This window comes from Mastigoproctus giganteus, chromosome 2 (assembly GCF_048544385.1).
Source record: "Mastigoproctus giganteus isolate SK-2022 chromosome 2, ASM4854438v1, whole genome shotgun sequence".
NCBI classification, from domain to species: Eukaryota; Metazoa; Arthropoda; class Arachnida; order Uropygi; family Thelyphonidae; genus Mastigoproctus; species Mastigoproctus giganteus.
In genome coordinates this window covers 129530771-129543510 of record NC_143576.1, presented here as the reverse complement: position 1 = coordinate 129543510, position 12740 = coordinate 129530771, and the positions used below count along the sequence as shown (strand labels likewise).

Below are 12740 nucleotides of genomic sequence, written 5' to 3'. Positions count from 1 at the left end.
AGAGTCATTAGGCCTATAGCACACTCGTACACTCAATTTTGATCTCCCAATGCTTATGTCACACCAAACTGACTCGACACTGCACTGCACTGCACTGTCCAGCGATGTCGACTGGCTTCACTTCCTTGGATTTTATGTGTTTCTTAACTAATAGCAGAACCCCTCCTCCTTTCCTATTCTGTCTATCCTTTCTATACACATTGTACTCCCCAAATTCCAGTTCTGCATTTTTTATATCTGTGTGACATCACGTCTCTGATTTCCCAACAGTATCTGCCTTTGATGTTTTGAGCAATACCTCAAATTCATCAAATGTATTTACCAAACTCCTAGCATTGGTGTAGACACAAGTATACATGCACCTGTTCCTATTCTTAGCTACCTTAACACAACCCATGTGTTTACTTGTACTGCAGTAACTCCCAGCAGTCTCTGAAATATCCTGCATCTTATTTTCCAGGCTGCTGCTCATTCCAATAGAAGCAGTGCAAGAATCACTTTCACCTCTGCCAGTGGCTACTGTTAATCTATTAGTCTTTGTATCCCCCCCCCCCCCAACTTTAGATAGATTTGTTGAGGTATCTTCTTAAATGTACCATTTCTCCATTTTGGCCCATTAAAACTTTTCAACACCATTATGCTTCTCAAGTGGGCAGCCAGGCTTTGTAAAATTTCTTATAGAATATTTTAGAAAAAGTTCAAGTATGAGATATTCACAAAATTTACTATTTATATATATTTAAAGCAGTATTCATTTACTCCTAACATATAAGAAATAATAAATTTTTATGGGAAAAAATACATTAGTTTTTTTCATCTATAGATCTGGTAGTTGAATTTCTCATTTTATAGATATATATGTGCTTATTTATAATACTATAAAAGTATTAGTATTAGTAATGGCCGCATGGTGCAAGGAAGCCTATGGCTTATGCTGCACCAGTTACCAGTGGACCAGTTACATTGAATAAGAAGTTTATACATTTCATTACATTTGCAAGTTCAGAGTTTGTATTTCATTTTGACTTTTTTTTTTAGGGAAACCTTATAATGAAGTCTTAAGAGAGGACTATAATGAAATCAAAGTCAAAAAACATCTCACCAGTACCAGTCCATGTTTCTGTACAAGAGAATACACCCTTATATGTTCATCTTATCCAGCCAGTTGAAAAGGTATGTTAATAACATCAGAAAAAAAAAATGTACATAATATGTGCATAACCTAATATCACATGATAGACGTGATAGGAAAAATTTGGAAATTCAGTTTTTTTTAAAGGAAGCCTGGAATCATTTAAAATTCTGCACTTTGTGATGCCATTTGCTATTTCAACTATATAAAGGATATAATTATAAAAAAATTGTAGAGCCCCAGCAGTAACAGACTTCTTTCTTCGATCGAAAAAGTTAAGTGAACATTGTGAACCATTCAGAAAAAAAAAAATTCAATTTTAAGTAAAGGAGATGTTATGTTTTTCATTATTTTAACATTATTTAAATTTTTAATGAAATCAGTTATGCCAAAAATAGTTGTGCAAGCAAGCCTATTGAGTAATGCATACAGAAACAGTGGGAGATCTGATTGTTTTACAGTTGTACTTTTCAAATTTTAACCCATGTAACAATGCAGATTGAGAGTGAAAATGATAATGAAGGAAAACTAAAATTGGCATGGTTATCACTTTGAATAGGTTTTGTTTTAAGATTTTATTTATTTTTTTCATTTTACCAGTTTCATTATTGGACCTGGATACCTGGATGATAGTTAAAAATGGAAAATGTAAATAATATGTCCAGTTACATAAAAGCTAACTCAGTTAACTCTTTCAGAATTCACTCAATTTAAATTTGGTGTATCTGTGAGCAGAGTCATGGTAATCATGACTTTGGGATGATTTTATACCTCACTCCTTTAACCACAAGTATGAATTACTAAAAAGGTTTCACAAAACTTTTGTGAAACCTTTTTAGTAATTAAAGGAGTGAGTCTCTCACTACAGTTTGTGGTGATATAGTTTGCTTATTTAACTGAAGAAGAATGGAATGGGCAATTACTTGCTGCAGTTGAATTCTGCACTGGTCACTTTTTTTTAATCTGGAAGCTATTGCTTTTGGAAAATGATTGGAACAGTGGTAAAACGACACTCACACTTATAGTGATATCCTGAATTATAAATACCACACATTTCTGAGAAGTAGTTTGCTAATCAAAAGATTGTAAATTAGGAGTAATTTTTCCTATAAATATGATATAATGGGAGGATACATGCCAAAAAGGTTTTTTCATATCTTTGTTAGAGAATGGTTTAGTACAGTGTTTTCCAAACTGGGGTCCGTAGACCAGTTCTAGGGGTCTGCGAAACAGTGGTTGCCCACATATATACACACATAAGATATATTACGATTAATAATAGTGAGTTAAAACAGGAAAGGTGAGGAGATAAAAATAAAAAATAATTAAATCGGATATGGCAGATATCTGATATAATAAATGTACATGTTATTTATAGTGGTCGGTAAACTTTTTTTGATTTTTGAAAGGGTCCGTACATCTCAGTAGTTTGGGAACTGCTGGTTCAGTATTATGGCCAAACGATTCAAGAAAGCTATTGGTTGATGTACTTTTTATTTATTATATACATTTCATTTTATTTTTTATGGTACACAGTGCAGCATTATATCTTAATGAAAGCAAAAGGCAATATATTGATATATTATGTAGTATCATGATAGATGCCAATACAAGTGTTGACAAGGTTTTTTTTTGAATTCTAGCAATAGCTCATCTCCAGGGCTGCTGAATTTTTGAGATTGTACTGTATTTTTTTTTTTGTATTTATCCCAGTCTCTCTCTCTCTCTCTCTCTCTCTCTCTCTCTCTCTCTCTCTCTCTCTCTCTCTCTCTCACACACACACACACACATCCCTTGTTCCTGGCTTCAAAGTATATAGTGTTAAGTATTACTTAACGGTATATGCATACTATTAACACAAAAATTCACACCAACGCTGATGTTAAATCGGCAAGAAAATGAAGAACATATTGGCTAAGATAAAGAAAGCCCACACAAGAAGCATGCAAAAGTTCAATGAAATTTACCAGTAAAAGCACTTTGCCATAACGGCATTTGTATTGTTGCTTGCTTGGTAAACAGACGGTGGGTGTTATCGATCTGGAGTAGAAGTTGAATCCCACGGGAGCTTGAAACCCTCCCGAAGTGGAGGGGGTAACCTGATCTTTTTTCTTTCGAATCACTAATTGAATTACCTAATTGAATCACGAACAGAGTCATATTGGAGGTTCTGGCATCGTAAAAAATGTAATGTAGTTTCACTGGCAAACTTTTTCAAAGTTTACCGTGCTTCTCATGGGAGCTTCCTTTACCTTTTTCTTCTTAATAAACAATTTATCCACTAGCCCACCAGTGATTCTAAAGAAACAAGTAATATAAAAAAAAATTTTTTAAAGTCAATTCCTACTTAGGTCAACAACGAACTTTTGACTTCAAAAATTTATCAAAAAATTATTGATTTTCGCAAGAATTGAACTCGCATTCTTCACCTTCACGTGAAAAATACGGAAATCCTTGCATTTTACTGATTGAGCTACTGCCTGTTGATTTCAATTTTATTCCTAAATTTATATCCTGCTAAATATCTTATATAAGAGAAATTTTTTTCTCCCATATAAAACTAAAATTAATTAATTAAATTTAATTAATGAATTAATATTTGAAAAAACTGTATTAACATCAAGTGTCATCCACAAGTTTAAAAAAAATTATTTGAACTTGAGTGGATGAATAAAAAGTATTTTATTAACGATTATATAGGGAGAGTGTGAACTAATAGTAGGAATTGAAAAAGGTCAGGTTACCCCTCCACTTCGGGAGTGTTTCAGTCTCCCATGAGATTCAGTTTCTGCTCCTGACCGATAACGCCCACTGTATGTTTACTGAGCAAGCAACAATACAAATGCCGTTATGGCAAAGTACTTTTACCGGTAAATTTATCGAACTTTTGCATGCTTGTCGTGTGGGCTTTCTTTACCTTTGCCGAAAATATTACAAAACAAATGACAATTACCAATTTAAAATTATAATTAAAAATATTGTAAAACAAAATGGAGAAAATTCTATATAACAATATTTTGCTGTGCTGTATTTTTCATATATTTGTAAAATATAGGTTAAATACCAAAATATTAAAGTATTTCATTATAATTTAATTTTATTCTGAAACAGTAATTATCATTATTAGCCATATGGTGCAAGGAAGCCTGAGGCGTATGCTGCACCAGCCAAAAAAAAAATTTCTGAACTACCCAGAGAGAGAGAGAGAGAGAGAGAGAGAGAGAGATAAAAGGGAATCACCAAGGAAGGAAAGAATGATGACATCCAGCTCAGGACCCTGGGTGTGCCAAGCCCATACTCACCAGATGTGAGCCCATGGGGTTACGCAATTGCTGATCAGGCCGAAGTTCATAAATCAAATTTTGAAGTCTCAGTTCTTGTTTATAAGGTTGAATGTTTATAAGTCAGTTGTTCTTAAAATGGTAGGTTATTGTGTATTTATATATTAGTATTGGCAAATATGCTGCATGGAAGGAAAAAAAAAAAGGATTATACAACATCAGTCAAAAAAAAAAAAACATAAACTTTTTATCCATTTCATATGCTCATTTCTTCTAATAATTTGACCAATCCTTCTTTAAATTTAGTCAAACTACCTACTTTTAAAACAACTAGGTGGAAGTTTATTTCAAAGTCAGTTGGGTTGAAGGCAAATTTCTGCACATCTGTTCTGCAACTTTCTGCTCACAGTTTAAATTTATGTTCCCTTGTATATGTGTGTCATCTGAGAAAGGTACCATCAGCATTTAGTTTATTTATTCAATCCCCATTTAAAGCCTTAAACCAGAGGTTCCAAACTTTTATGCCTTGCAATCCCCTTAAAATATTTCATCTTTGACAATGCAACCTAACCATTTCATTATGCAGTGTGATAACCACCTCTTTGTCTCTGATGGCAAAGTGACGACCTAGCATAGTTTCGACTATTCATTCCTCATCTTCCAGAATAAGTGCAAATAAACATTTTGATATAAATTTATCTATAAGTATACATACTTTTAAATTAATATATATACTTCAATACATTTCATCTCAAAGATTGAAATAAAATATGCTTCATACCTGGATTAGTGGTATGAAGCCCATATTTCATTAAAAAAAAAAGCTTCATAAAAACAACATATGCCTTCCCCATTCAAAAAAAAAAAAAAGATTGCCTCTCCAGGAGCAAACCCCACACTTATGAACTTCAGTTATGTTAGCACACTGATGTCTAGTTTCCAGATAATGCAATTTACAGAACCCCAGTCTTTCTTGGTACCTTCCTGTGCCGGCAACCCAAAGGTCGCGGGTTCGATTCCCGCCTCGGGCTTGGATCAAAGTACTGCAAAAACCTTGGGAGGTACAATATGGCCACAGAAGCTGATGCGCCAACAACTACCAAATCAAAAAAAAAAAAAAAAAAAAAAACCCTTCCTGTGTCACTAACTAATCTGATTGCTCTTCCCTGCATCCTTTCCAACAGATGTATGTTCATTCTAAAACGAGAGTTCCAAACCTATATGCAGTATTGGAGATGTAACCTAACTTCGCCAATCTCACCAACCACTTCTTTATCCTGATGGCACAATGAAGACCTTGTCTTCATTGTGCCACCAATTAGGACATTACTTAAACTACTGATCTATTGTCTTCCCAAGCATATGAGTCAAATGTACAGGGTTTTAATTATTTACTCTTATTATTATTATTATTATCATCATCATCATCAGCCATATGGTTCAAGGAAGCCTGAGGCTTATGCTCTACCAGCAAAAAAAAAAAAAAAAAAAAAATTCCCTGAGAGAGAGAGTCAGAAGTAGAAAGGAGTCATTAAGAAAGAGAAGAATGATGATATCCAGCTCAGGACCCTGTGTGTGCCAAGCCCATACTCACCAGATGTGAGCCACTGGGGTTAATCTTTGGACTGCTCTTGTGAATAGGAACAGACATTTGCATCTCCAATCTATTGGTACTTTTCTTGAATGCAAGGATGCTCTCAGTATTACAACTAAAGTTTTTATTACCTCTTTTGTTGCTTTTTGTAATATAATTGGATAGATTCTATCTGTTCTAGTGACTTTCAGTTGTAATAAAATTCCTCAACTCTTTTAACTAGTATTGGATGTGCTTCTGGTATTCTCAACTATAACAACTTATGAGCGTTGGTGCAAAATGCGTGTATGAATGTAGATGCAAACTATTTATTCACTTTGTCAGCAGCATATACAGAATCAATAGTTATACCATTCATATCAATTGGACCAATGTGATTCATCCCTTTCTTTCTAGTATTAGCACAAGCAAAGAATTCTTTGCTACTTTTCTTTACGTTCTTAGCCAAACACTTAAGAACTTAGATTTTGGCTTAACATACCTTTCTCTCTCAATAACTTTGTTATGGATTAATTTTGACCACTACCATGTCATGTCCAAATTATATTTATTACAGACTAATATATACTTTCTGTAGTATTCTGTCCCCCTGACATGTAATGATTTATAATCGTCGGTCTATCACTAAACTCATCATTTCATCTCTTCATCATCATCAGTCATTTTCAATCCACTGCAGGGAAGGCCTCTCCAGCAACTTTCCAGTTCCTTCTTATTTGTGCAATGGCCTTCCATTTACTACGGCGCCTCCGGAGCCAGGTGGGCAGGAGTAGCAGTGCGTAGCACATGCTTCTTGATTAGACCGGGGTTCAAGCCCGGGCCCACCAAATACAGAGTATGCGGAAAGATCAGGGAATGACCACCGCATATCCCTGGAGCAATATGACCTTAGTTGCTAATGCTCCATCTCCATTGTTGTCTTCCAAGTTTTATTTTAGCTCCTCTTGGGTACCATTTTGTTATTTTCTTAGTCCATCTGTCATCATGTCTTTGAACTATGTATCCTGCCCAAGACCATTTCAATTCTTTAGTTTGGTAAGAATGTCCTATATTTGTATTTGCTGCCTATATATTGCTCCTCAGTATGTGACTATATTTCCTGAATGCTATCCATCCGAAATTTGTTCTCTTGACTTCTAGCCATTTATCACTATTACAGCTAATGACTTGTCCCAGATAAGTATATGAATCCACCTTTTCAATTATGGCTCCTTCAATGATATCCCTTTCTGTGGCATACTTGTTCATCGTTACTTTAGTTTTAGCCATATTCATCTTTAGTCCGAAATACTTACAAACTCTGCATAACTGATTAAGATTTTCCTGTAATTCTTTAGGATTGTGGTTTATGATCACAATGTCAACTGCAAATCGTAAATGATTTAGGTACTCGCCATTCACATTGACTCCTTTCTGCGACCAGCCCATCTTATTATTATTATTATTATATTAGCCATATGGTGCAAGGAAGCCTGAGGCTTATGCTGTACCAGCAAAAAAAAAAAAGAAAAAGAAATTCCTGTGTTACCCTGAGAGAGAGAGAATCAGAAGTAGAAGGGAATCACCAAGAAAGAGAAGAATGATGATATCCCATACTCACCAGATGTGAGCCCCTTGGGATCTGAAATCTTCTTCAAGGCAGCAGTAAACAACTTCGGAGATATTGTGTCTCATTGTCGAACTCCTTTCTCAATTTTAAATTTCCTACTTTCTTTGTCAAGTCTAAATAAGGAGATAGCGTTCTCATATATTTTCTTCAAAATCATAATGTATGTGGTGTCTATGCCTTGTCTTTCCAGTGCCCGAAACATTGCCTTATGCTGTATGAAGTCAAATGCATTTTCATAATCATAATGTCACCTGCAAATTGTAAATGATTTAGGTACTCGCCATTTGCATCGACTCCTTTTTATATTCATTTGCTTTCTCCATTAGCTGTGATATTACATGAGGTGATCCATAGTTGAGAATCCTGTCCTACTGTCATAAAGCCAGCTTACTCTTTCAGTTGATCCTCATCAAGTATTCTTTTGTTAGTGATGACCTTTGTGAACAACTTGTAGATGTGGGACAAAAAGCTAATTGATCTATAATTTCCACTTTCTGATTTGTCTCCTTTCTTAAGCAGCAAAATGATGATTGCATTATTCCACTCCTTAGGCATTATGCCTTTCCTAATGTATTTTGTGAAGAGTCTTGCCAGTTTTTGTGTCATGTCTCTTCTTCCCAATTTTAACAACTCTATAGTAGCTTCATCTTCATCCGGGGCTTTGTGATTCTCCATTTTCTTCAATGCATGTTCTACCTCATTAGAAAGGATATTATGTGTTGCTAATTTCTGATCCATCTTTCCCACTGCTTGCATCATTTCCTTGCTCCTTATGTAATTCTTTATAGTAGTCTTCTGCTATTTGAATTATGCCTTCTCTGCTATTCATAAGTACACTATTGCTATTCTTCAGTTTCAGTATCATTTGTCTTTCTGTATTACTGCTCATGATTGTTAATTTTAAGTCCTTTGTTTTCCCTTAATGCTTGTTCTAATTTTCTTGTGTTAAATCTTATGTCCTCTCTGAGTCTTTTTCTAATGGCTTTGCATAACTCAGTATACTCAATTTTTTTCCTTGTCAGTGTTTATCTTGCTCTTCATTTGTCATCTTTGGTTCATCACGACAAGTGTTTCTTGACTAATTTTTTCTTCTTTCGATTCCTTTTGACCAAAGGTTTCTTGGGCTTTATCACTTTCAGAAAATTGTTGTTTTCCTCATCAATATCTTGTTCCTGTAAGGTCTTTAGAAGCTCAAAGTTGTTCTTAATTTTCAGTACATACTGCTTTTTCTCCTCTTCTGTTATCTCAAAAACTTTTTGTATTATTTATTTGGGTCAGTTTTTTCCTTTCTTTGCTTATATCTATATGAAGTGTGCATCTTACCAATCTGTGATCACTTCCAACATTTACTTTGTTCAGGATGGTAACATCGTTCACAATATATCTTCTGTTAGTGAGGATGAAGTCGATTTCATTAGTTGTTAATCCATTTGGGCTCTTTCATGTCCACTTTCTGTTCACCCTTTTCTTGAAAAAAGTGTTTGTTACCGACTTTCCTGTTTTCCACATTTCACATGATTTGGAAAAGGCTGGGGTGACTTTCTTTGCGGTTGGGGCAAATGGGACTTGAGGCTGAACAGTCTGCTTGTGTATGCTCCTTGGAACCATAAATAGGACAAATGGCATCACCTCTACATGCTTGTTTGGAGTGTCCATATTTTTGGCATTTAAAACAATGAATGGGATTAGGTATGTAAGGCCAAATTCCGCAGTATAAATAGCCAGCTTTTACTGAGGATGGAAAATCTGGGGTGCTGAAAATTATAGATCGAGTTGGAACGAGATTTCCATCTTTTTTGGTCATTATACGTTTTACACTACTTTTTGATTACTGTCTTTGCGATATCACCATCACAAAATGCTGTCTTAGCAATATCACCATCACAAAAGGTGAACTGGATTACAAGAACAAGTTCTTGTTCTTGTAATCCAGGTGACCTTTTGTGATGCTACCTGTCTTTGCTACCATAGATATGACTTGTAATTTCAGTTAACATCTACAAGATAATCAGCCATAAGAATCTAGCCAAAATGGGATATAGATTTCTGATTCTTTTTTGAAACAAGTATTAAAATAAGTATGGCATTAAATTACAGATCTAAAGTACTATATTTATAAGGATGATCAGAAGTATTTTTTGATACTTTTTTAAATATATCATTAAATACTTCTAATACTTTTTTAAGTATGTCATTTACTTAACATGTACAAGATAATGCTAAAAAAAAGCTGTGAGTTAGGGTTGAATTTGAAAGTGTTTGCAATTCTACCCAGACACGATAGGAGGGAGTATATGATGAGAGCCTTGTCGATCAATTCAGCCCTGGAGAGATTGTGCAAGGCTCAAGGGGTAGAATTTTTCTCAGCCTGGTCTGTGCTTGTTAACAGGAGAGACTGCTTCTACCGGGATGGGATACACTTAAATAGAAAGGGTGCAAGAATATTTGCTGATGCTCTCGAGGCAGTGTTAGGTGGGTCGGAAAACTGCTAGCTTGGGGGGATACACGGACTAATAGATTAACAGTAGCCGCTGGCGGAGGTAAAAGTGATTCTTGCACTACTTCTATTGAAATGCAGTTGAGCCAGCAGCCTGGAAAGCAAGGCAATGGGAATCTCCAGGACTGCTGGGAGTCATAGTGGAACAAGTAAATACATGGGCTGTGTTAGGGTATGTTCCACAGGCTTTCCCATTATAGTGTGCTTGCCGGATAACCTTTTTCACTTAACGATTAAGACAATCAACTCATACAATTACTCAACATTCAATGCATAAAATAAAGCTACCGGGCAGGACTATCACTAACATTAGTATAACAGGAAACCTGGGTTTTATATGATCGTCTAGCAATTTATATTAGGACAATAAATCCTGTGCCCTCAAGACTCACTCAGATTGACACAGAGAGCAAGCTCGCAGCATCGACGATTCGCTTTGTGTCTATACTTTGGGCTCCTTTCTGTGTGCTCCAAAGCACCGCAAAACTATGGTTCTTTTACAATAACTTATTCAGTGACTTATGTGTAACTAGAGAATGGTCAAGAGGCAGGAGTAAACAAGCAAAACGTGATTTATTAAACATAAACACATATTACACTAAATGAATATAAGGGATGACTTATTGTATCTTCACGTTAAAAGAGTATAACTCTATACCTTTGTCACTATATACTGAAAGTTACACAATGTACTATAGGTTAAAATATAAATGGTACATGTATATCAGTCGGTTAGCATTCTTCATGTGACATTTGTACTCTCAGGAACTGACAAACATCTTGCCATTCAAGTGTTGGGGTGCTAGTGTCTAATTAACATGTGAGTTCAACAATGACTAACAATATCACATTTAATAATGGGTCGAATTAATAATACATTTTAAGGTTCAAGTGCTATAAAACTCGACATTCGACATAGTGTATATCTAGGAGGAGAAATGTCTGCATAACGAGTGAAATTATCTACTGCCAACAATAGATATTTATGTTCTCTCAGAGTCATTGGAAGAGGTCCTAAAATGTCCAGGGATACTCTTACCCAAGGTGTTTTCAACTGGGACTCTCATCAGGGCCGCTTTGGACTTAGGGTTGTAACCTTTGCATTCCATACAAGACGGGCATGACTCAATATAGTTCTTGACATCACTATACATGCCTATCCAAAAAAAATCTTTTCTGATTTTCTCCAATGTCTTCTGTAGAGCCAAATGTCCTCCACTGAGAGCATTATCATGGCATAACTTCAACACTTCTACCTTCAAACCGGCTGGGACGACCAACTGTTCATTTGGCACATCACGTGTGGCTCCTGGGTCAGATAAAGAGTAATGATATAGTATTCCTTCTTTAGTTAGATAGAAAATCTGGGATTTTCACTGATGCCTGGGGGTATTCCTTCCAACTATTCAATTAACTCTTGCAAAATTGGATCGTCTCTTTGCAGGGTTTTAATCAAAGTTCTGGTTTGTTGCTGGGGCATCACCAGTGATTCCATGGTTACATCGGCTGATATGGGAGCGACTAACTCAGTTATTTTTGTTACCTTTGACCTTTTCGGTTTTCCTCTGCCTCTAACACAGGCCTCGAGAGAAAATCTGCATTTGAATGTTCTTTACCTGGACAGTAAACGATTTTGTAGTCATACTCTTGTAATAACATGCTCCAGTGTGCAAGACAGGCGAGGGATTTTTCAGATGAAGCAGATAACTCAACGGTTGATGATCTGTTATCAGTGTGAAATGGTTGTATACCAGAAAAGGTCTAAACCGTGTTACTGTGAAAACAATAGCCAAAGCTTCCTTTTCCGTCATACTATAGTTCAATTTCGATTTCTTCAACAGTCTAGAAGCATAGGCAACTGGCTGCCTTGAATTCTCATCCACTTGTACTTCTAAACACGCAGCAATTGCATAGGATGAGGCATCAGCAGAAACAACAAAAGGTTTAGTGAAATCCAGGTAAACCAACAGAGGAGGGGTGGTCAAAACGTTTTCAGCCGGTCAAAGGTCTGCTGAGTGGAACAGTCCCACACAAAAGGTGTTTCTTTCTTTGTAAGGTACGTTAGAGTTCGGGCAATTTCAGCATAATTTGGAATGAATTTCCTGTAGAAACCTGCCATTAGAAGGAAAGAACGGTCCTGTTTAACTGTCCTCGGAAGACGACAATCTCGAATTGCAGCAACGTTGTTCGAGTCTGGACGAATGCCTTCCGAACTGACTAAGTGGCGCCTCCGTAGCCAGGTGGGAAGGAGCAGCAGTGCGTAGAACATGCTTCTTGATTAGACCGGGGTTCGAGCCCGTCACCACCAAATACGGAGGATGCAGAAAGGTCAGGGAACGACCACCGCATATCCTGGAGCAATATGGCCTTAGTTGCTAATGCTCCTAAAAACCAAACAACAGTAACAGTAACTGACTAAGTGGCCAAGGTATTTTAACTGTTCTTTCAGAAATTCACATTTCTTAGGCTTCAACTTCAGATCATATTCTCTTAAATGCTGGAAGACTTTCCACAATTTCAGAAGATGTGAAGCAAAGTTGGCCGAAGCGACAATAATGTCATCTAGGAAAGTGAAAATTGACTTCTTTCCCAAGTCCTATAACACCAAGCATATCACTCGTACAAAC

The 12740-nt window shown here is 36.1% G+C and overlaps 1 protein-coding gene across 1 annotated transcript in view; it reads left to right on the top strand.

The window, feature by feature from the left end:
• Nucleotides 1–1042: 1042 nt before the first annotated feature.
• Nucleotides 1043–12740, top strand: part of LOC150089562 (uncharacterized) — a 206655-nt gene continuing 194957 nt past the window's right edge. Inside the window, exon 1 of the mRNA XM_090390032.1 lies at nucleotides 1043–1173. Coding sequence (XP_090246158.1) covers nucleotides 1075–1173 — 99 coding nt within the window. The 5' untranslated portion in view covers nucleotides 1043–1074. The remainder of the gene's footprint in view (nucleotides 1174–12740) is intronic.